Here is a 25982-nt window from a genome sequence, read left to right on the forward strand (position 1 = left end):
AAAATTGCTCAGACTTCCACACATGAAAGTCATACAGTTTTGCTAATCATTGTCTTGGACCTGGCTGGGAATTTTGGGAAGTGCTTGCATCTGATTGTCCTGACATTTGATTGACTGCTTGGTAAATGTTTCATTTGCCCTCAGTCTTTTTTTTCTTTTTTAAATGGGTGTGTAAAATAAATCTTGAGCTGTAGTTTAACCCCATTGTGCCACTTTGGCACAGGAAAAAAGTGAGAAAGCACATAGATCTTCCTAGCTGATTCCCTTACTGTCATTTATAAGGCTATACCTGACTCTGGCAATGTAGGGGCCTTAAAACTTTTACAGGTTTTATGTTCCTAGAGCAACTGACTGAGAATGGGAACAGTTATCTAACAATAGGAATATTAACAATGTTACTAGGCAGGCAGGCTGTTACATTTCTGCCTCAGAGAATGAGATCAATTAAGTAGGCAGGCAGGCTGCTACATTTCTGCCTCCAGCATAATAAAAAGCCCTATCACTCCACGCCCAGCGAGCCACAGTAGCAAGTGAGAGGGACAGAGTCTCTCTTGCTTGTTGGCACACATGCACGCCCAGCCCTTCCCCCTGACTGTGATCAATGTCTCCTACGCCTAGCCCCCTTCCCCCCCCCCCCCCCCCGGGCAGTGATCTGAGTCTCTGAGGCTGCTCCAGGTATGCTGAAACAGATGTGCTGCCGGGGAAGAGGTGCATGTGACGGGTTGGATCACAGAAACCCCCCTGAGAGCTGCCAACTGATGTACCAAGACTACTTCTATTCCTGTTTTCCCTGCCAGCTCAGGATTCCAGCACCCGTCTTGCTGAGCCAGACACTCCCGTCTGCTCTAACACAGACCCAGGGTCTGAATTACTTGCCCCAAAGCTGTAGGTTTACCTGAAAACAGCTCACAGAAGTGTGCTTGTCTTTAGCACTCAGATGCCCGTCTCCCAATGGGGTCTAAACCCAAATAAATCCGTTTTACCCTGCATAAAGCTTATACAGGGTAAACTCATAAATTGTTCGCCCTCTGTAACACTGATAGAGAGAGATGCACAGTTTGCTCCCCCAAGTATTAACACATACTCTGAGTTAAGTAATAAGTGATTTTATTAAATACAGAAAGTAGGATTTAAGTGGTTCCAAGTAGTAACAGACAGAACAAAGTAAGTCACCAAGCAAAATAAAATAAAATGCGCAAATCTATGTCTAATCAAACACTGAATACAGATAAGATCCTCACCAGTTCCAGAATGCTCCCTTTTACAGGCTAATCTCCTTTTAGCCTGGGTCCAGCAATCACTCACACCCCCTGTAGTTACTGTCCTTTGTTCCAGTTTCCTTCCAGTATTCTGGGGGGTGGAGAGGCTCCTTCTTTAGCCAGCTGAAGACAAAATGGAGGGGTCTCCCACGGGTTTAAATAGACTTTCTCTTGTGAGTGGAGATCCCCCTCCTCAATCCTATGCAAAGTCCAGCTCCAAGATGGAGTTCTGGAGTCGCTTGGGCAAGTCACATGTCCATGACTCAGTCTTTACAGGCAGAAGCCATTGTCCACATGGTATCTTGTATGTCTCCAGGAAGACTTCTTATGTGGATTGGAGTCTTCCAAGCTCTTTTGTCTGTTAAGTGCTTCCTGATTGAGCACCTAATTTGCACATTCCTTTCCCAAGAAGTGACCAAATGTTCTAACTAAGGCTACTTAGAAATCAAGCAATGTTCATAACTTTGAACACACAAATGGTGCCTGCATACAACTAGGATGAACGTAACCAGTAGATCATAACCTTTACATAGATATGTTACATGGCATATGTAGCAAAACCCTATTCCAGTTATATCATACATACATTTATAAGCACCCCCCCATAAAGCCTTATGGGGTACACTGTCACAGTGCATGTCCCCCACAGATTTCTTTTGCATTTTTCTGCGTGAGGGGCACAGAAATATGCGGACCATGTGGGGGCGCAGAATTCTGTCAGGAATAATTTTTAGTGGTTCTTCTACTGAACTGTTGATTGAGCAGAGAAAAGTAACAAAAATATCAACAACTCTTGTCAGGACTCTCAATATCTCTTGCTCACTGTGCGCGTTCATCTGACCAGTTGTTGCCCAGGGAATTGTACAATATGCCCATCTATCTAATGAGTCTTGCCTGTGGAAACTTGCCAGTGCTTCGTCTTAATCTGAGTAGAGGTTGCTCATATTGAGATGCAGTATAGCCTTTTGGGACTGGAAATCCCTGCGGGCTGCAACTGTGCAATCTTAAAATGATCTGCCCAGATTTCTGCAATTTTATTAAATTGCATGTAATCTGTTGGTTTCTTGCATGTTCCCATTAGAGCCCATCAGAAGGGCAGAAGTTTGGATTTCCCTGAGTTAATACACCAGTGTTTAGCACAGCAGTACTTAAACAAAATTTCCACAACAGAATAATTTGAAAGATTAAGAAAAGACTGTGCAATGTAAGGGCACTTCTATATTAAGAGATGTAAAAATATTGCTGAGGAGGAGATTCCTAGCAGTGTTTGAAGTAGCAATCCCTTCCCTCTATTTTACTTTAATGTCTCTCTTATTTGTTTTTTCTTTGTTTTCACTGCTGTCATGAATGCTGACATAAGTGGGAAAACTATGCCAGGTAATGTCAGCTATGCATCAAAAGACACAAACTTAAGACAGATAGACAAAAGAGAAATCTCCATTTACTCATTAGGAAAGCTAGCAACGTTCTGCAGAGTACACCTCTACCCCGATATAACGCGACCCGATATAACACGAATTCGGATATAACGTGGTAAAGCAGCGCTCCGGGGGGGCGGGACTGTGCGCTCCGGCGGATCAAAGCAAGTTCGATATGACGCGGTTTCATCTATAACACGGTAAGATTTTTTGGCTCCCAAGGACAGCGTTATATCCGGGTAGAGGTGTGTATTAGTCACATAAACAATTTACATTTTAAAAAAACTAGTTCATGGTGTAAAATTTTTCATCTTCATTCCAAGACTGAAGAATTGTGAAAGGTCATGGCATTCTGAGTATACCTGGACAGACTTTTTTTTTAAAAGGAACACTCTTAAAGTATTTTTCATATTTCATAAATTCTTTTTTTTTAATTTAAGTTTAAACTGAAATGCGTTTACTATAATTTGTTTCCTTCACCAATAATGACACAGATTTGTTGTTATAGGGCTACTCGTAAGCAGATACAATAAAAATATATTTGAATTTTTGTCAAAAATCTTTAAGGTTTTCTGAATAGAGACTTATTTTTATTTTATTTTTATTTGCCCTACTTTGTCGTATCTGTGTTATGACATGATGGTCCCTTGACTGTTTGTGTTTTTGTAGATGGGATTAAATATGTCAGTACATTATCTGGGAATCTTGTTATAACATGCAAGTGTTATATGTAGTTATGCTGCAGTTTAGTCCTGTCTTCACAGACAAGACTGAACCATATTATGATAAGTTTGGAGCTGCATCTTTCATCAGGAAACTGTTGTGCTAAAGCCAAGCAAGGTTCAATTTGTAGTGTAGATGAGTCTCCAAATAGTGGTAACTAAACCTTGAAGGTAGTGGTCCATTGAGATGAGTGGAGGTTGCACTTCAGTTCTATGGTCTGGCTGCAGACTTAACCCAATATTGTTGTATAGTTTATACTCTGAACATTCTTTGCAGCCTCTTAAACTATAGCCCTTACAGACAACAGGTTTTATCTCTACTGAGATTTAATATGTTCTTAGTGTTCTTAGCATCTTTCTAGATACGTTGCAGGGTTGATGGAGCTTTAAAATGTAGTCTGAGATGTTTCTATTTCACTGTCCCTTGAAGCCAGAGCATAGGTTAATGCATCAAGCACCAAACTTTTCTGGATAGGTGAAATGGTCAGAATTCTCTTCAGATGAAGGAATTTTATTCCCTCTGTGGCCCATTCTGGTTTCAAATAACTGTTTTCTTGTATCATTTGAAAGTGGGATTTTAAAGAGATATTGATATTATAAAAAGTATACTTGTGTCTGGTATATTTTTGCTTGTAAGTGACAATAGTTAGATGACTTCAACTGAAAGATTAGAGAGAATTTTTGCCATCTTTTCAGTTGGCTTGCTTGTTCATTTGTCAGCGCTTTCAACGTTTGCCCTGTATAATCAGTCATTTTCATGTATGTCGTTATATCTGTCACACAGCAACAAAAGTTAGAAACTTCATTTTTTTAAAAGCCCTAAAATTTAGATTCTGAGTATCTGAATAAATTTCAGGAAACGTGGATATTCCACATGTGGGGATTTTGTTGACGCTGCTCATGAGTGTTGACTAGCTGAGCTTTGCTATTATGTCAGTACTACTTCTCAAAAAGAGATTACTTGAGGGGAAGAGAGGAAACACAGCTATAAAGAATGACATGGAGTTTACTATGCCTGTATCTTTTGCTAATGCTTGATAGTGTCCCTTTAAAGATTCTGCCAGTCTTTTCTGTTTTTCAAGATGTCAACATTTTCTGGTTTTGCTTTAGCTCAGTGTTTGCACATTTAAATTTAGGCAGTGCCAGTCTGATTTCCCAAATATCCTATTTAAAACCCCAACCTTTTATGGAGACTGTGTACATATATGTGTACTGTTAAAGCTGAAGAATATTTTAGTTGAGAAATTGATGAGACAAACATTACTATTGCTACAGGATTAAGGAAAATTTGCAAGACAGTTCATTGATCCATCATTAGAATTTTTTTATTTTTTGATGCCAACTCGGTTGTCTTTCTCGAACAGATTACAAAATATTTTTAGCCACTCTACAGGTTTAAAAATTTAAATTTAAAGGTGGACTGAAATGTTTCTTTTAAAATAATGAATGGACTGTTTAAGATCATAATCAAATTATATATATAGTTTAGAAATTATAAATACAGTAGATAAATTTCAAAAGTAAACTAAGGGTTTTTTAATCTGTCAGGACCTGAGTTCATTGTTAAGCCTTCTCCTGGAAGAGTTTTGACATTGCTAAAAATTGACAATCTTCCTTCTGCAGACTAATTAGGGGTATAAAAGGGAAGTGAAACTTGATGCAACTGAATTTCTCTCTGTCGCTTTTAAAATGGGAGTTAATCTCCCAGATTCTGGTTTTGGTAATAACCTGGAGAAAACACTTTTTAATTATATATCTGTATCCATCTACAAAAGTTAGGTACAGATGGACCACTGAAATCGAGATAGATTGGGCTTTGTAGTAGGATAAAATACTTCCTTAGACCCTGTCTACATTTGCAGTGGCATGTAGTACATATTGCTGTGAAAGTCTGGCTTCGTTCACACTCACTGTGGTGCGTAGCTACACGTGGCAGAGAAAGACTCTGGCAGCGTGGAGGCAGCAGGACGCTATGCAACTAAAAGTAGCACTGTAGCGGTGAAAGGCACTGCTTGGGTGTGTAGAGAGCTGGATAGGGTATATATCGTAGAGATTCAGGCATGTAGGGCTCGTTATTCGCCTAAGCTGTGCCTCACTGTCAATGCTGTTGTTTATTCCTGTGCTAACTGGGTATGCAGAGTCTGCAGTCTACAGGCTGACGTAAGCATAGACCTACCCTTTTTTTATTTAAATGTACGACATGCGTGATATTGTATTAAAGTTGTCCACCACCTTTTCCGCTTTTTATCCTTGTCTCCTAATGATCATCTCTTGACTCCTTTTCAGGACTCTACTGGGAGTCGCGTGTGTGGGATAAATTTACAATATTTTTCTTCTCTAATTGTCATTTGGAGTTCAATGACAATTGTGGAAAAAAATTATAAATAAAAGCACTTCAGTTCACTGTTCAATAATTTATAACTCATGTTAGAGAACTGTGGAATATTTAGCAGAAGAGCACTAGCGCTGGATGCAAATTTGTGTTCCTGTGACTTAAAAAGCAGATTGTTTTGCTTAGAACCGAGTTTTATAGCTGATTTTCAATTCTGATGTTTATTTTTTTTATAGCCACAATATTGAGGATTAAAAAGTGGCTTGTGCTCGTACACATTCAGGGCTTCCTGTCTGATTTTTAAACAAGCTTTTGATGTTGGATCTATAATATCCAGATCTGTATGTCTGTCAATAAATTGTTTGTTACCCTGTAGTGTCTCTGAAGAAACTGCCGTTATAGAATGCAATTTGTTTAATACATTCACTTTGTCTGATCCTTTATAAGTCCACGGATATAACATCCTTACAGGAAGCAGATGCTTTTAGCAATCCTCTAGCTCTTTTTTTGAGTTGTTTTAGTCAAGAGGCCTCAGTTTTAAATACTTTTTTGTTGCTCTTAACTTGATGTCGGTTTTCAAATCAGTTGTTGGAACATTGAGTAAAAAAAACAACAACTCTCACATATACTCCAAATTTCTTTGAGTTTTACATAAATAAAAAGCTGTTTATGTCTGCTATTTGCCGTCATAGCACAAGCATAAGTTTTACTTATAAGAGCTATGGTACAAAAATGACTAACTTTTGTTTTTCTTAAACTCATCGTATCCTTATGTGAATAGGGCTCTAAATGACCAGTCATTCTCACTACACTATACAGGGCCATGTGGTTGGTGATGAGTATTGCTTTGATTTTTTTCTCCCACCTGCTCTGTCTGCATTGGTATACATCTCTTTGTGCTACACATGTAGCACCTTCTTGATGCACTGCTCCATACGTGGATATCCAAAAGATTGAAGAGAGTGCAAGTTTGAAACTCCTTGCAGAGCCCAAAGGGGAAGAAAGGTCTTCGTGAAGATTGGAAGAGGCTTATGACCATGGACAAACCAAAGTCACTCTAGAAGGAAGTTTGAGGGTTAGGGAGAAAGAGAGACAAAGATGAGGAGATGCACTAAGATGGGGCAGAGTGAGGAGGATGAGGGGATGTGGGGATCAGAGCACTGTGGAAAAGGTTAAGAGAGGATAGGATAAGAAGCTCATTGGCAGGTCAAGTATTCAGGAGAGTACTGGCATTTCTCTCACCCTTAATCCAATTGCTTCTCCTCAGTGCAAAAATATCTGCCATAAATTTCAAGATTGGAGATTCTTTCTGGGTTTTGTTGTTGTTTAGGATTTGAATACCTTAACAATTATTCATCATGTGTTTTATGACTAACAAGTATTTGCCTTACATCGTTCAAATCAGCAAACTGTTAAAAGTTGACCAACTTTCCTTATCTCTGTTCAAAAGCATTGAAAGAGAACAGCTCAGAGGTAGTTCAGCCGTTTCTAATGGGCTGTGGAACAAAGGAACCAAAGATTACTCAACTGTGTCTAGCAGCCATACAGAGACTTATGTCACATGAAGTTGTTTCAGAGGTAAGATGGATGTTATATGAAAATATTGTCTTGTATTGAAATATTTGAAGTATTCCGTACTTTAGCAAAGATAAAAACACTTATGAGACTGCTTTCTAAAGCTGAAACACATTTATGTATATTAAAATGGATATAATCGGGTGGAAAATGTTTTTTTGGAGTTTAAAATATCATTGTCAAAATCCAGTCCACCCCGTTGGAGCCAAAGGAAAAGTACATAAAATAATTGTTTTTTTAGAAAGATATTCTTTTGTAGAATCCATTACAATAGTTGGATTCCTTAGCTGGCTCAGCAGCAGTTAGCTAGGAAACACTATTGCCAAACTTGTATTGACATAGTCCAAGAAATCAATGCCACAAACCAGGAAGACCTCTTTTACATGATAAAAATGACTGATTTGAAAAACTGTTTTGGCTAATGTGGTTGTAGTGCTGTATGAAAAGGGCACAGTTAAGCATTCAAAAGTTGGTACGTACCACACTTAAGAATAGAAGTGTAATCTTTACTCTGCCTGTCTCTGTGCATGAATAGTATATTATTATATTAAAGATTCAATGGCATAGCTCTTGAATTCAGTATAATAAGTAACAACAATAATATGCTTAGACAGCGGAGGTTTGTAGCGCCAAGTGTCCGTGACCACACTGCACAGCTTTATTCGCAGTATTTAAGAACTCCCCAGGTTTATTACTGATCTGGTACAGGTTAATTGTGGGCAATGGCGTGACTGCCACCAGTCTGTGACTGGGCAGTGTCCTTTACTGACCTCAAGTCCAATCTTCAAGGCTTGATATGCGAAGACTTTGTCTCCAAGACAAACATCGTGACCAAAAAGAGCCAGCTGTCAGTGGCCAATGATGACTCTAGTCATCTTGAGGCCAATTTTCAATGATGCATCTCTATTATTGATAAAGTCAAACCATCTTGTACCCAGTAGTCACTGCTGGCAATGCATATGAAATGCCTCCAACCTCCCAATGTCTTGTTTAAGCAGTATCCATGTTTCAAATGCATATAAGAGGATTGGACTTACGCAGGTTTGATAAATCTGTACTTCTGTATATAGTTTCACCTTCTTTTGGCTCCAGACCCTATGCAGGGTGTTTGCACCCGTTTGATAATATAGCATACAACTATTACCGTAGTCTTAAATACACATGTAACATCTAGTAGTACTGCTTTTTACTGTATGTGTCAAACAGTCCATGAAAGTAATACGTATTAAAAAGATATACAAAGCTGTGTTTAGACAGAGTAATAGGCATATTTTTCTGGCATATATAGGTCACTGAAGTTTGTAGTCAAATTAACTTTGTAGTGAATTGCCTTTTCCTCTAAGAGAACTTGTGCTTCTGGTTGAAGAATGAAGTGTGCACACAGGTTGACAAAATGATTAAAATATATGCCTTAAATAGAAGAGAACTGATCGCGTAAGTCTCTTGATATCCGGGACCATTGTGACAAAGAAATTAGTATTGTATTCCCTGTGTGTTTATATGGTTGTAGGAAAAAAATGAATTTACTATAGTATATGTGAATGATGTATTTTAAATGTATGTGTAATCGTGGTATTAAATACAAAGTATATAAAATTTAATTGTATATATCAAATGATTTCTTCATAGGCTGCAGCTGGAAATATTATTAACATGCTTTGGCAACTGATGGAAAATAGTCTTGAAGAACTCAAATTACTTCAGACGGTTCTTGTACTTTTAACAACTAATACAGTTGTCCATGATGAAGCACTCTCCAAGGTAGGAATTTGTTTATGCAACTGTGATATTTATTTTAACATGCTAACTTACTTATCTAAATCCATTCCACTGAAGTTATGTACCTGCTTCCGAAACATAGGCCCTGATCCTGCAAACACTTGTTGAAATATTTAGTCCTTAGTAAAGATAAAAATACTTTTTATGTAAGAGTGAATACAAAAGGATGCTTTGTCCTTATAAAGAATCTTTCATTCAAACATCGCAAAGTACTTTACCGAGGAGGAGGGTAGTATTATTTCATAGAAGAGAAAACTCGAGTATGGAAAAGTAAAGTGAGTTGCTCAAGATGAAATAATCTGCTACTGTCTGGTTGTGTATTGTAACTAACAGGCTTAACTGATCAGGAACTATTACTTGCTGTGATACCCTAGTGTATACTCTGCTGGTGAGAGTACTAGAAATTGAAATCTGTTGCATATTTTAAATCTTCTTATTTTATAATATGTAGGCTATCAAGTAACAAGTATTTTTTTAATAAGTTAAAAGAAAAATATTTTAAAAAAAATAATATTGGGAGAAATGTGACTTGCCTTAATCTAGTAAGCATGGTCCACTATCAGTTATTCTTCATTGGTAGTTGTAACATCAGTGGCAAAGTTCAGAAGAATAGAAGCTGGCAGAATTTTGATAGTTGGGCAGGAGTGTACACATGCTTGAAATAAGGAAATCCAAAATAAATGCTAAAAGAACAGGTAGGTGTTAATAGAAGGGTAGAACAGAAGAGGTGTTAACACATGTTGCAAGAGAGACCATTCATGGTGAAGAGGACAGTTAGCACCTGTACCAAGGACCAAGAAAGGTTAGTGGGTTACACATTGTTATGAGACAAAGACACTGGATTTATATTAAGTCCACGATTTTTTAGTATCTAACTAAGTTATGAATTTAAGCTCCTAGACTCATATTTTGAAGTTGGTGTTCTACTTTCCTTTGAGGATGAGGACTGAGAGGTCAGATATGGAGTGGTTGCTTTGTAAAAATGTTCGCCCACGGGTGATATGGCATTTGTCTTTTATCATTTTTCTGTGAGAGTTCATTTGACAGCATAATGCTTGTCTCATTTCACCCACATAGTTGTTACTGGGGCATGGATGAGGTACACCACATGTGGTGATAGGCATATGTAAGACCCATGCATTTTGAAAGGTGTGTTGTGCGTAGTATTGATCATCAATACTATGGGGGGTATAAAGAGGAAAAACTAGAAATACTATTGAATAAACACAACTGTAATATAGTTGGCATCATAGAGACTAGGTGGGATAATGGTGACTGGAATATTGATGTAGAAGGGTACAGCTTGCTCAGCTAACTGGTGATCCACTGGATCATGGCGTACGTGTAAAAGGTCTAGTCAGGTGCCTGAAGAATCTGCTTATGGTTGACATGCCCAATTCGAAAGCGACATAGCGTGTTACAAGTTTCACAGATCCATGTGTTGTCTGAGTTGGAGTCCAAGATTACAGCACGCTGCTTTCTTCTTTCTCACTTTGCTTCCATCCTCTGGATCAAAGCCACTTCATGTTGACCTGTACCCAGTGCCAGATGTTCCCTCCAGATTGAACGGAATACTGCATGCTCCTCCTCGTTGTCTACATTGATGTTGAATGATTTCATATAATTTTTGCACACATTGTGGTACAGTCATAAAGGGCAACTCCGCTTTCTAGAGCTGTCTTGAATCTTGCTGTACAAAATATTCTTGAGGATATAGTCACCTCCCATTCTCCTGACGTGACTGAGCCATTGCAACCTCTTCTCCTTTATAGTAGTTTCTAAGTGTGTCAATCCTGCATGCTTCAGCACCTCTGTGTTTGGTATTTTGTCTTCCCACTTTATTTCCAGAATATTACACGAGCATCTCATGTGGAAGTTGTTCAGTCTCCTGATGTGTTTAGTATATGTTGTCCATGTTTCTGAAACATAGAGCAGGAATGACAGCACTCAAGTCTCATAGATCCGCATCTTCACCTTAGTTGAAATTTGCTGTTATTCCATGCACGGTTCTGTAATAGCCTGAAATTCTTAGCTGTTTTTCCAATTCTGTTAGTTCAATCTGAGGGTCAAGATTCCTGCTGATCATAGAACCCAAGTAGCAAAAGCTGTCAACGAATCAAAGAGATTTATGCTTCGGAGTAATGTCGGGCACTGGTTCTTCCACCCCTTGGTATATGATCACAGTTTTCTTGAAACTGATTGTCAACCCAAAGCTCTTGCATGGTGCAGAAAATCTGCCCAAGAGATTTTGCAGAGAAGAAAGTCAGGAAGGACAGGCAGGGGAAAAAAGGGAAGGATCAAAGATAGATACACTTGCACTGAGGTTCAGATGGAAATAGGAGACAGACTTGTTGAAAATCTCTGGATAAGGATAGAAGGGGTAAAAGACAAGGGTGATGTCATGGTAGGGGTCTACTGTAGACCATATAACCAGGAAGAAGAGGTAGATGAGGCTTTTTTTTTAAAAAAACTAACAAAATCATCCAAAGCACAGGACTTGGTGGTGATAGGGGACAACTACCCAGACATCCTTTGGGAAAATAATACAGCAGGGCACAGATTATCCAACAAAATTATTGGAAAGCATTGGAGAAAGCCAGTAGGGGAGAGGCTGTTCTAGATTTGATTTGGACAAATAGGGAGGAACTGGTTGAGCATTTGAAACTGGAAGGCAGCTTAGATGAAAATGACCATGAAATGGTAGAGTTCATGATTCTAAGGAATGGTAGGAGGGAAAACAGAATAAAGATAATGGATTTCAGGAAGGCAGTCTTTAGCAAACTCAGGGAGTTGGTAGGTAAGATCCCATGGGAAGCAAGTCTAAGGGGAAAAACAGAGTTGGCAGTTTTTCAGAGAGACATTATTAAGAGCATAAGAGCAAAATATCTTACTCTGTAGGAAAGATGGGAAATATGGCAAGAGACCAATCTGGCTTAACCAGGAGGTCTTCAGTGATCTGAAACTCAAAAAAGAGGCCTACAAAAGGTGGAAACTAGGTCAAATTAGGAAGGCTGAATATTTTAAAAAGCACAAGCATGTAGGGACAAAATCAGAAAGGCCAATGCACAAAATAAGATTAAACTAGCTAGAGCGGGGTGGGCAAACTTCAGCTCGCGGTCGGATCTGGCCCGCCAGCCGTTTTAATCCAGTTATCGAGCTCCCACTCGGGAGCAGGGTCGGGGCCGCTCTGTGTGGTTCCCGGAAGCAGCATCGTGTCCCCCCTCCGGCTCCTACGTGTAGGGGCAGCCTGGGGGCTCTGCTCTGCACGCTGCCCCCGCCCCAAGTGCCGCCTCTGCAGCTCCCATTGGTCAGGAACCACGGCCAATGGGAGCTGCAGGGGCAGCACCTGCAGATGGGGCAGCACGCAGCAGAGCCACCTGGCCGTGCCTCCACGTAGGAGCTGGAGGGGAGACATGCCACTGCTTTCGAGAGCCGCTTGAGGTAAGCGCCGCCTGGAGCCTGCACCCTGGAGCCATCGGCGCCCCCCCCCCCCAACCCCCCACCCCCGTCCCCCCCCTGCCCTCCGAACCCTTTGGTCTCAACCTGGAGCACCCTTCTACACCCCAAACCCCTCATCCCCAGCACCACTCCAGAGCCTGTACCCCCGCCCGGAGCCCCCTCCTGCACCCTGAACTCCTCATTTCTGGCTCTACTCCGGAGCCCGCACCCCCAGCCAGAGCCCGCACCTCATCCTGCACTCCAACCCCAATTGCGTGAGCATTCATGGCCCGCCATACAATTTCTATACCCAGATGTTGCCCTTGGGCCAAAAAGTTTGCCCATTTCTGAGCTAGACACATGAAGGGTAACAAGAACACATTCTACAAATACGTTAGAAGCAAGCGGAAGACCCAAGGACAGGGTAGGCCATTACTCAATGAGCGGGGGAAAGACAATAACAGAAAATGTGGAAATGGCAGAAGTGCTAAATGACTTTTTTGTTTAGTTTTCACCAAAAAGGTTAGTAGAGATAGCACATCTAAGAGAGTGAACACCTGTGAAAATGAGGTAGTATCTAAGGCTAAAATAGTGAAAGATCAAGTTAAAAATTACTTCAAGTTGGCATGGCTTGATGAAATATGTAGAACACTCAGGGAGCTGACTGAGGAAATATGAGCCATTAGCAATTATCTTTGAAAACTCATAGCAGACAGGAGAGATTCCAGAGGACTGGAAGAGGGCAAATATAGTGTCAATCTATAAAAAGGGAAATAAGGACATCGTGGGGAACTACAGATCAGTCATCTTAACTTCAGTACCTGGAGAGATAATGGAACAAATAAGCAAGCAATCCTTTTGCAAACACCTAGGAGATAATAAGATAAGTAATAGTCAACATGGATTTGTCCAGAACAGCGTGTCAAACCAACATAATAGCTTTCTTTGACAGGGTAACAAGCTTTGTGAGTCTGGGGGAAGTGGTATATGTGGTATATCTTGACTTTAGTAAGGCTTTTGATACTGTCTCAAACTAGGGAAATATAGCCTAGAAGGAGCTACTGTAAGGTGGGTGCACAACTAGCTGGAAACCCACTCCCAGAAAGTGGTTAGTGGTTCACAGTCAAGCTGGAAGGACATATTGAGTGGGGTCTCTCAGGGATTAGTCCTGGGTCTGGTTTTGTTCAATATCTTCATAAATGATTTAGATAATGGCATAGAGAGTACACTTATAAAGTTTGTGGATGATACCAAGCTAAGAGAAGTTGCAAGTGCTTTGGAGGATAGGATTCAAATTCAAAATGATCTGGACAAACTGGAGAAATGGTCTCACGTAAATAGGATGAAATTCAGTAAAGACAAATGCAAAGTATTCCACGTAGGAAGGAGCAATCAGTTGCACACATACAAAATGGGAAATGACTTCCTAGGAAGGAATACTGCAGAAAGGGATCATAGTGCATCACAAGCAGGGATGTAAGAGTTTAACCAGTTAACTGATAAGCTTGATGCTTATTGGTTTCTGTTAACGATTAAACTCTGCCCAGGGTCCCAGCTGACGCTCCTGGGGTCCTAAGTTCCCTCTAAGCTGTGAGGCTGCGCAGCAGCCTATTAAGTGCCACGCAGGCACTCAGGGCTGCAGCGGAGAGAGATGCCTCTCCCCCGGCCTGGACCTGCTGCTGTCGGGGAAGAGGAGCCCCAACCCAGGCTCTCTCTGGGCTGCCGGCTCCACAACCGGGCTCCGTCGTGCCTGCCAGCCCTGCGCCCAGGGTCCCAGCTGCTGCCCGGGGTCCCTCCAGGTGGGCGGGTGGCCCTGTGGCCGAGGTCCCTCCGGGTGTGCAGGTGGCCCTGCGGCAGGGGTCCGTTGCGGTAGCTGCGCTGCTGCTCAGCATCCCGGTGCGGCCGGGATCTGTTGCAGCGCCTGGGGTCTGCCACAGTGCCCACCTTGCTGCTGGCCCCACGGCCGGGGTCCCTTTGAGCTGCCGGCCCCGCGGCCGGCAGCCAGGACTCTGGGCGCACCGTGATGCTGGCGTGGGGGCAACAACGGGGATCCATGCATTCCTAGTTCCCCGGGTAAACGTTTAACTCTGTAAGCGATAGAATTTTAATCGGTTACATGGTTACTGTTTTTACACGTTATTTACATCCCTAATCACAAGCTAAATATGAGACAACAATGTAACACTGTTGCAAAAAAAGTGAACATCATTCTTGGGTGTATTAGCAGGTGTGTTGTAAGCAAGACACGAGAAGTAATTCTTCCACTCTACTCCTCACTGATAAGGCCTCAGCGTGAGTATTGTGTCCAGTTCTAGGTGCCACATTTCAGGAAAGATGTGGGGAAATTGGGGAAAGCCCAGAGGAGAACAACAGAAATGATTGAAGTTTAGAAAATATTACCTATAAGAGAAGATTGAAAAAAAAAAATGGATGTGTTTAGTCTGGAGAAGAAAAGACTGAGGGGGGGACAAAACAGTTTTCAAATACATAAAAGGTTGTTATAAGCAGGAGGTGAAAAATTCTTCCTTCCGAGGATAGGACAAGAAGCAATGGTCTTAAATTGCAGCAAGGGTGATTTAGGTTGGATATTAGGAAAAACTTCTTTATTGTCAGGATAGTTAAGCACCGGAACAAACTGCCTAGGGAGGTTGTGGAATCTCCCTCATTGTAGATTAATTAAGAGCAGATTAGATGAACACCTGTCAGGAATGGTTCAGTTATTACTGAATCCTGCCTTGAGTGCTAGGGACTGGACTAGATGACCTATTGAGGACCCTTCCAATCCTGCACTTCTATAATCATAGAGGTTGAGATATGTCTGCACATTTTGCATCTGTTGGTCTGACAGAGTCTGGCACCACTTTGAGTTGGCGGATCCTGGTCGTTGGAGATCTGGCTTCCGATGAGGACCTTGGCAACAAGGTTGGGGGGGGGTTGCTTCAAGACCAGAAGCGGGGGTTCAGGAAAGATTTCTTTCAGGATGTGGTCCCCATCAAGAATGGGTTGTAATTGTTTAATGATAACCCGTATGGGTTCTGGTGGGGTAGGTGACAGCTAGGTGTGTGTGGACGGAGGGTTTTTTCCCCACATTGAAAAAGGTTCTCTTGGGTTATTTGAGTGACTTGTTCCATGATACGATCTACTTCTCTGGTGGAGTGTCCTTGTTTGGTGAAGTTTGTTTTAAGAGCTCTTCCTCGTCTCTCTGAAGCCTGAAAGCTTCTCCGAGCAACAGAAGTTGATCTAGTAAAAGATATTTCCTCACCCACCTTGTCTCTCCATTACTCTAGTCATTTGAACAATTTAATGCAGATCCTAAAAGCTGTAACTCTCTAAACATATTTTCAGATCACCTATAAATATGTGAAGTAATATGTATTGCTAATTAATACAGTGCATACTAAAACATGACCTAGTACAGCAAAGCAGCAAGATTCCATGGCTTAATTTGAGAGATTTTAGTCGATTGTATACACTGACAGTGCAAGGCCACGGATATTGAATACAAATATAAGTGAAATATGTATCAACTAAATATTTAAAATGAAATGATTGTAGTTTCCTATTTTTTATTTAAAATGTTTGAACAATTTTGCCAGTTCACTTTTAGTGACTTTCAGACAGTTGAGAGAACCTAATTCCTGGCGTCACAGAAAAATACTTTTAAATCCATGGCACATCCATACTTTAGGTAGCTACATGCAAAGCCCCAAAGCAGTGGGAACAAGCTGGTGACTGCAAGAGCCAGGAATTGCCACTTTAGTGTGAATATGTTTTGCATGTTGGGTCTGGATGTCAACTCCAGCAACAAAAAGTTAGTATGTGTGAGTGAAATTCCTTTTGGCATTATTATTTCATCGGTTTACAGCCTTTTAGTAAGGGCTAACCTTGCAGTGACAAATATCTGTAAGACAGCAAAGGTAGCTTATGTAGCAATCACTGGAAAGGCTTAAGTCTCCTCCTGCAAAACTAATTTATACAAAGCTAGTATTGACAAATATTGTTGATGCCGAAGGCAATGGTTACATTTTAAATACCACTCTAGACTTGGAGGAAAGGTAGGCTATGTAAAATTACTAGCAGATCAAGTTCTGGCTTCTTGCCACATGTGCAAGCACACACAAAAAAACATTTTTTTAAATATTGGTATTTAGAAAAAGAATTTTGTTTCTTAGTCTAAGTTTTACTATTAGAATATTTTTTCCTAACAAAATGCTGTTTAGCACATTTATCATGACAGATGACTTCATCCAGAAGTGTTTACCTACAAAATAAAAGGGTGTGGTGTTTTTTTGTTTTTTGCCAATCGATACAATGCAATGGATGGAAGGGAAAAAAATCTGGGTTCTGCTGTTTTAGTCTTTCCATCTTCCTCTGGACTTTAATAACTGGTTTTATTTTAGCTTCAACCCTTTTTCATCTGTTTTTACTGTTCCTCCATAATAAGAAATTCCTCACTGTAAGACTACAGAAGTGATTTTTTTTAAAAGGACTATTCCATTGAGTAATAACCTAGTGCTTTAAATCCATTAATCTTGTGCACGTGTGCATGTTTTTATGGCAAAGAAATCTGGACCCCACAACACCTTGAGCTCTGAAATCACAGTTCATATAAGAATTTTATATTGGAACAATTGGTTTCCTGTGGGAAAAGGTGTGTAAACTCCAAGATATTGATATCAGACGGCTCACGACTTGTAGCTTGAAAATATAGTAGAAACTATACTCTGGCTGCCTCTAGCAAGTTAATTTCCTAGATGATTATGTAAAGGCTTCCTACTTACATGCAGAAAGGTTTAGTTAGCCTGCCCCAGATAACATAGATCATCAAGTGTTTGGTCAGTTTTAGGAGGTTATTAAAATATAAAACTCTCTCATGCTTTCATTTCTGCAATCCAAGTGACAGATATTGGCACAGAGCAAGGCTGATCAAGGTCATTCAAATAGTTTATAAATACTTTTTATATAGAGAGAAAATGAAATATATTATTTTCCGTTCTTTAGGTAATAACTTCACCAAAGTTACTCCAAAGACCTCTTCAGCACTCTTTCACAATTTCATTTTTTCCAGACATACATTTTAAAAAAGGATAATCTATGTTGAGAGGTAAAGAAGCCATTGTTGAAAGTGACAATAGAGTTATTTGAACAGAAACCTTTCAGGTAGAGTTTTATTCTTCGTACTTCACACCCTAATCTATGTCCTAAAGAACAGCAAATCTGGCTGGCTTTAAGCAAATTCCGGAGTTTCACAAATAATCTCTACTTTAAATAGATGGACCTCTTGCTTTTTTTTTTTTAACACTACAAAATGTCATGTTTTCAGCAAGAACAATGGAAATCTGCCATGAATCCATATTCCCCTAAAACAGTCACATACAGTGTAGTTCAGAAGCAGTCATACTACGAGAGAGTCACTACTATTGGAGCTAAAGTGTGCCCTTAGCATCTTCACTAAATATATGGATGTTATTTTTTTGGTTGACATTGAATGCAACAGCATAGCAATCCCTGCACGAATACTTTATATTGAATCACTCTCCTAGTCTGAGCCAGCCTTTGGGGGGAATTTACTAATAACTCTTTGTGGAGCATGCCACTCTTGCCTCACTTAACATCAGTATGTCTAATGTTACTTAGTTATTCCTTTCTCTGCTATTGCGTTTGTAGTTTTTTCATTCTCTGCTGAAGAAGTAAGAGAGACAAAAGATAGCAGGCCTTAGGAGTTCCTTTTCTGATTTCTAACTCTCGCATCCTTGTCTTTCTTTGTGAAAGCTAAGATTCAATCTCAGAAGTTCTCCTGTTTTTACAAAATGGGCTTTATCCCTATATTAGGGTAACTGTATTAGAGCCCCTGAAAAAGAGGACACTCCAAGGGGCCCAGGCCCTGCCCCAACTCCGCCCCTTCCCCAAAGTACCCTCCCCTGAACGCTCTGCCCGCTGCTCCTCCCCCTCCCCTGCTTCCCGCGAATCAAATGTTTGCGGGAAGCCTGAAACAGGCAGGCCGCAGGTGGGCTGGGGCTGGGGGGGGGGGCACGAGGAGATGCGGCCCCCCCGGCTGAGCGGCTCCCTCCGGCGGCCGGCCAAGAGGCTCTGGCCCCGGCGGCTCCGGCCTGGCTTGGGCCCTGGGGCGCCGGCCGAGCACCCCCAGCCCCGGTTGCTCCGGCTCGGCTCGGGCCCTGGTTCCAGCCGCCGGCTGAGCACCCCGGTGCCAGCGGCTCCGGCTCAGCTCGGGCCCCGGTTCCGGCCGAGCGGCTCCGGCCCAGCCCCGGCCGGCGGCCGAGCACGCCCAGCCCCTGCCCTGGCCGAGCGGCGCTGGCCGGCGGCATCCCAGCTCGCAGCTGCCTCCTCCTGGGCTCCAGCTGCTGCTGCGCTGGGGAGAGCGGCGGGAGCCGGGAAAGTTGAACTCCGGGGAGGAGGCGGTCCCCTTACCATGCCTCCCTATTTTCCCGGACATGTTCGGCTTTTTGGAAATTCCTCCCAGACGGGGTTTTGAGGACCAAAAAGCCCGACATGTCCGGGAAAATCCGGACGTATGGTAACCCTACCCTATATTATTATCCGTTTGTCAGAGATAGTGTTTTGAGCAGAAGCAGCATCATTGGTAGGGAAAATGGAAATCCCTTAAGAGGAGAGATTGTTAAATGCTGCATCAGGAACACAATAGTTGGACATTCTGTATTTTTCACCAACTGAAATTAAACTGCTGTGTGAATTTTTTAAACAAGAAAAGTTATATGCAGTGAGAGGCAACGTGTGTGTGTGTGGGGGGGCGGGGTGGGGGCATGTTGGTTCACGTGTTTCCCCCCAGATTTTTGCCAGTGTTTGCTGGCCCCACTCATCTCATGGTGTGGCTGGGCTCCCCCCACGTCAACTGCAGGAGCCGGCAAGCAGGGAGCTGTGGCCACTGGGAGAGGCAGCAGCAAACAGCTGGAAGCTGGAGGGAGGGGCTGCTGAGGGTGGAGGGAGGTCGTAGGGGGCTGTCACTTAAGCTGTTGGGGGGCAAACGTTTAAATTGTGCCCCCTTACTATCTGCAGGCACTAGTCATCTCTGTATGCAGTAGTTACTACACAGTATTTTCTATTATAACCCACTGTTTTCAGCCTCTCAGATTTATCGGACTAACATTCCCGGTTGACATTTTTCGTGCTTGGTCTCTACTGGAAGGTGATATTTTTATATCTATGAACAGAAATGGTTCAGCCATCCTTAAGTGAAAGGAAAGCATATGTTGGTAAGAGGTAGGCACTCATATTATGATGGATGCAAATATAAGAACAAATGGAAAATATTTAACCATTATATTTTTAACAAAAAAGAGTTGACTGAATTGATTAAGTTTTGAAAGTTGCAATTTAGCATTGAAATAGTCCTCATTGAGGAGTTAAGTATTGCCTGTTCCAGGGAAAAAATGGTTTTGATTTGATCAAATTATGAGCCTTTGAAAAATCACATCCCAAGCATGTGAATCTTTCTCCATGAAGTTCAAGTAAGTGTGCACACAAGGATGTATCAGTGGTGCATATGTATTCATGTAGCTAAGTTAATTGTGCAGGGGAGGGATAGCTCAGTAGTTTGAGCATTGGCCTGCTAAACCCAGAGTTGTGAGTTCAATCCTTGAGGGGGCCATTTAGGGAACTGGGGGTAAAAATCTGTCTGGGGATTGGTCCTGCTTTGAGCAGGGGGTTGGACTAGATGGCCTCCTGAGGTCCCTTCCAACCCTGATATTCTGTGATTCTCAGAGTTCCCAGATAGATAGGATTTATGTTTCAAATTGATATCTGTCATTGTGGAAGGCTTAGGATCTGGTAGAAGATCTTCCACCTGCTGATTGCTTCCAAAATGTTCCCCAGGCCTAGGGAGATGCCCCAGGGGCTGGGAGCCAGAGAGCCAGTGTTCCGTTCTTGCTTCTTTCTCTGACTGACTTTCAAAGTTTCAAACTTCATCGTATTTTTGATTTAAAATAAAGCCGGAGAAGGCCAGTGGCAGAAATCTGAAAATTGCAATTTGGTGTGCAGTAGTCCCCACAGAATAAGGGCATGGGCTTTTTCTGAAGAAAAATCATTTTTGTGTGACCTAGTTAAGAGTGTTTGAAAATCATGTTGCAACCATGCCCAGTAGATATTTTTGACTCCTTAGTCCTCTTAAGTGCATACTTTTGAATAAATACTGAAGAGCATCACCCATGCAGGCTTAGAAGGGTGAATGGGGTTTTGTTGAGTGTGGTTAGCACTGAAATATTTGATGTATTTTTAGTCTCAAAGTTGAATGAGACTTACATTGACGTGACTAGTGAAGGGTCAGAGACTGCTAGCTGTTTTGGTTTATTTACAGTATTTTTTTCTTTGATTTGTACAAATATTACCTTTTTTCTAATTACTGGTATCTTGCACATGTATAGTTGGGATAACTTTCTGATATTTGTGTATTCAAATTTCTATTAGTTAAACTATATGGTCAAATCTTTGTTTTCTTCAAAGCAAAAAACACCCTAGGTAATTCCTCGCAAAAATCTGTGAACATTACATTAAAATAGCAAAGTTAAATATTCAAAAGTTAAGGTTGAATGCATAACCTTAACTCTGTTCCTTGAATCTGTGTATTACAGTGCAATCTTACGTTGCATAAGCACATGGTATTTTCTAAAATTACACACACAAAAGCTATGTTAAAAGAACACTAAGGACACAAAGTCAAGTGCTCAAAAGTTAGGAAGTGCAAGAATTAAGGTTGCCCATGCAACTTTAATTTATCCCCCTTGTGCGTTATGATAGTATTTAATTACAGTAACTCCTCGCTTAACGTTGTAGTTATGTTCCTGAAAAATGCTGCTTTAAATGAAACGATGTTAAACGAATCCAATTTCCCCATAAGAATTAATGTAAGGGGGGGGAGGGGGGTTAGGTTCCAGGGAAAAAAATTTCGCCAGACAAAAGACTGTATTTGTATTTATTTTTATATATACACACACAGTATAAATTTTAAACAATTTACTGAACACAGCAATGATGATTGTGAAACTTGGTTGAGGTGGTGAAGTCAGAGGGTGGAAGAGGGTGGGATATTTCCCAGGGAATGCCTTACTGCTAAATGATGAACTAGCACTCAGCTGAGCCCTCAAGGATCAACACATTGTTGTTAATGTAGCCTCACACTTTACAAGGCAGCACGAATGGAGGGAGGGGAGACAGCATGGCAGAGAGAGACAGACCCAGAGTGTGTGTGTGTGTGTGTGAGACAGACAGACAGACAGACACACCATGTGCGAGAGATGCACATTGCCCCTTTAAGTACACTGACCCCACTCTAAATACACTGCCTTTTTAAGTAGATCAGCAAGCTGAGACAGCAGCTGCTGCCAGCAAGCTCCCTCAGTCCTGAGCCCTGTCCTGTCCCGCTCCGTTCTGTGGAGATGAGGTATAGGAGCGGTGGGGAGAGGTACACCCTGACATTAGCACCCCCCTTCTCCCCCACCTCCCCAGCACAGCAAGCAGGAGGCTCCCGGGAGCAGCTCCAAGGCAAAGGGCAGGAGCAGCACTTGGCAGTGTGGGGAGGGACAGCTGAACTGCCTGGCAATTGATAGGCTGCTGGGTGGCTGCTGCACAGGGAACTTAGGGGAGCTGATGAGGGGGCTGCCAGTCCACCCTGGTTCCAAGCCCCCACCAGCTAGCTGCAACGGGCTGCTCTTTCTGCAAGCAGTGGACAAAGCAGGTGGCTGCCAAACAATGTGTAAGGGAGCATTGCACAACTTTAAACAAGCATGTTCTCTAATTGATCACCAACGTAATAACGTTAACTGGAACAATGTTAAGTGAGGAGTTACTGTATATAATTACATACTATGCTTTCCACAGGACCCCAACCTCATGCAGTGTACAGGATGGATGGTGCTCAGAAAATGAAGGTTGTGCAGTACATGAAGCTGTTTCTGTATAACCTGTGCCTCATTTGTTGCTGAGTTTGGAAGATGAGTAGTTAATTCAAGCAGGTGATTGTGGGAAAAGAAAGAATGGTCTTGCAGTATGGGCAGTTGAATGCCACCCTGGAAAACTGAATTCTGTCCTGGTCTCTGCCACTGAAAATTAGTGGACATTCTTGACATTTTTGGCTTTAATCTCTCTGCCTATTTCTCATCTATAGAATAGGGATAATATTATTTCCCTACCTCTGAGGGGTATTGTGAAGAGAAGTTCATTAAAGTTTGTGAAGCAGTGAGATATTACTGTGGTGGGCACCAAAGAAAAGTCTGTGAGGAAATTAGGAATTCTGTACTCAATGCAGAATTTGGAAGACATGCAGTAAATATACCATGTCACGTGTTGAATATTGAGCATCCTCCATCCTGTGCATTGAGTGAGGCAGGGTCCAGTGGAAAAAAATAGTTTCTTATTAAATAACTATATACTATCACAACAATGCATATGCACAAGAGAGCCAAATTAAGGTTGTGTGGGTAACATTTATTCTGGCATTTCTTAACTTTCTAGTGCTTTACTTTACAAGCTTAAGTCTTATTGTGTAATTTCCTAGTCTTAAAAATCAACAAACCAAAAAAAACAAAACAAAAAAGCGTGCATGCACGTGGGCGCACACACTGATAAAACAGAACTTCTATCATGTGGAGACATACTGACCATCCACATGGTTCACTGGCAGGACTGGAATCTTTAGATGCACAGACCTATACCACTAGAGCTAATGGAGTGGAGTAACTGATAGCAGTAGCTGGTTGTCTTTTGTGGATGAGACACTAAATGGGGTGGATGGTTGGGGTAGGGAAGGCACTTTGCTGTTGGATTTCATGCTGTTTTCTAGGTAGCAGAGGAATGTTGAGACTCAGGAACCCTGGGTTCTATTCCAGGTTCTGGGAGGGAGCATGGTGTAGTAGTTACAGATGTTTCTTTCTCTGTCTAACCCATCTGTCCCCTCTGCCACTAAAATGTATTCCAGTAGCCTTTCTCTGCCCCATCCACCCCTCCCCACCCTGCAGTCTATCTGTCTTGATCCCTCACACTTCATCCTGCCTACATCCTGTTTCTTCTCCTTCTGCATTTCTCTCTTCTCTCAGCAGCTTCTCTCTGCATCCCCCACCTCCTCACCTCTTTTCATTCCAGACAAGTGGCTTCCTCCTCCTTTTTGGTGCCAGCAGCTGAAGCATGCGAGCAGAGACAAGAGAGTCTCCCTCCTTTGTTTCATTATATGGCATCGCAGCAATCCCTGGTAGTTAAGAAGAGCAATTGCAGGGAAGAGCTTGCTCAGCCTTTGGCTGGAGCATGCTCAATACAGACAGAATATAGCTGTCAAATTCTTAACAAGTCTCTAGGCAGCCTTAACTATAGGCATTAGCATCAGTGCCATCTATAATTTTAAAAATATATATTTAGTATCAGGTAGTATTTTCTGGAAACTTATGTGTGTGGTATCTTCTGGTACTGTGTACTAATCTGTGTGTGCCATGTAAACAGACTCCGTAAGTCAATTACAGAAAGAGAAAGCCGAACAAGGTTTTTAAATATTTGTGCAACTCACAACACATTGCAATGTTACTATGGTTGAAGTGCAACATAAGTGTAAAAACATAGAATAGTAAATTTAATTATAAAATGAATTATTTCAGGAGAAAACAACTTATGTCATACAAACGAGAACTTTTATATAAAATACACAGTAAAAAGAAATTATTAAAATATGTACTATTAATGCAACTCAGTGTATTTCTGTGAGAAACATCTTGTGAATTACTATAATTACTGTATGGGGTGTTACCACCTTGAAGAGGAACCAACTTCTTACCCTATAGTGTGGTTATAACATCACTTCTCCCTATGGTTCGTATTTTAATTACTTGCCTTAGAGGAATGTGTGATCATGTAATTAGACCATGTCCTAATTCAAGAGGGGCAGAGTTAAGGTTGTGTATACCTCTTTAGCTTTGGCATTTCCTTTGTGTGACTAACCATATAACCTTAATGTCCTCTTAACATAGTTATTTTAATGGAATAAGTGTTAAATTATATTTTACATGGTCACTTATTGTATTTGAATTGCCTGTAAAATTATTAGTTTTCATTGGCACCTCTCTAAATCAGAATTTAGATATTACTGTGTCTAATTTCCATGAGATCATGGGAACAATAAAAATACATTTTTTCACAGCACAATTCAGAAATCCTTTTTGTATCAAACTTTAGTTCAGCTTTTCAGATACACAGAAGAATAAATAAAAATGTCATCTCTAGGTATCTTCTTGATAAATTTGAGGAAAAAGTATTATGGTTAACTATTAGTTTTAGCTAAAAAAATATACATTGTATTAACTGGAAATTGTTTATGGCAGGCAATTGTTCTTTGCTTTCGACTTCACTTCACGAAAGATAATATCACAAATAACACTGCTGCAGCTACAGTGCGACAAGTAGTTACTGTTGTTTTTGAGAGAGTGGTTTTTGAAGACGAACGATACAAAGGTAGATGTTTTCCTTTTGTTTTTTGTATGTTTTTTAACCTGTTTTCTAGAGCTGTATTTAAAAACACAGGAATAGTTACCTTGCTTAAATTCTGAAATATATAAATATATTGAAGAACAGAAAGTTTCTAAATGCTGCAAAAATCGTAGGCATAGCTCATTCAGTTTTGTTGGGTGGGATGCACTTTTACCCCCGTGTTTGTACAGAATCTAATATAATGGATCCTTGATCCTGATTCATGATGAGATCCTCATCCCCTCTCCAGTCCCGTTATATTGCATAAACAGGCCAGAGTGGTGTAAAGCTCTAAAAGCCAGGGCAGAATTTCCCCAATGCAGGGACTACAGAAAACAGCCTTAAGGCTAGGGTTTTCAAGGCAATCCTTGGGTGGGGGCCGGGGGTAGTATGGTCATGTTGTGACAAGGACACAGCATGTAGAACTGTGGAGATTGAGTAGTTCTGTGATTCGTAGGCAGCTAAGGACTGGCTGCTTAGGTAAAACCCTAAAATTGTATTATGTTGGAAGGCTGTGTAGTGGCCCAGAATTGGGTGAGCACAAAGGTGGCTTGAAGTTACCATGTCTCTTTCTTCTTCGGGCTGTGAGTTTGGTGTTTCATAGCACAGAGTCTCACCATGGGTCTCTCAGCACTGCTGTAATACAAAAAAATTACTCTAGTGTTCCTGTTACTCTTGTTACTCCAAAAGAAAATGTCCCCACCAGTTGCTGTCCTGGCCTGTCAGGGTAAGCAGCTGGCGCGCCGGGACACTTTGTTTACTTTGGTTTACCTCCGTGCCTGCGAATGCTTGAGGTAAACAAACCATCTCTGCCTGCCAGCAGCTTATCCTCATGGCCTGGGAGCTAAAGTTTGCTGACCCCTGAATGGGTCGGCTTATGAATGGTCAGCTTATGAATGGGTCGGCTTATGAATGGGTCATAAAAATTTTCCATTTTTACTTATCCATCTTGGGGGGGGGGGGGGGGGCAGCTTATAAA

The 25982-nt window shown here is 41.4% G+C and overlaps 1 protein-coding gene across 3 annotated transcripts in view; it reads left to right on the forward strand.

Annotated features, from left to right (window-relative positions):
• Positions 1 to 25982, forward strand: part of MON2 (MON2 homolog, regulator of endosome-to-Golgi trafficking) — a 175086-nt gene that overhangs the window by 19323 nt on the left and 129781 nt on the right. For all 3 annotated transcript variants that reach the window (XM_026648770.1, XM_026648771.1, XM_029910836.1), the window contains exons 3-5: positions 7182 to 7309; positions 8936 to 9067; positions 24859 to 24988. In XM_026648770.1, coding sequence (XP_026504555.1) covers positions 7182 to 7309; positions 8936 to 9067; positions 24859 to 24988 — 390 coding nt within the window. The remainder of the gene's footprint in view (positions 1 to 7181; positions 7310 to 8935; positions 9068 to 24858; positions 24989 to 25982) is intronic.

This window comes from Terrapene carolina, unplaced genomic scaffold, assembly GCF_002925995.2.
Source record: "Terrapene carolina triunguis isolate 2854851 unplaced genomic scaffold, T_m_triunguis-2.0 Scaffold68, whole genome shotgun sequence".
In the NCBI taxonomy this organism is placed as follows: domain Eukaryota; kingdom Metazoa; phylum Chordata; order Testudines; family Emydidae; genus Terrapene; species Terrapene triunguis.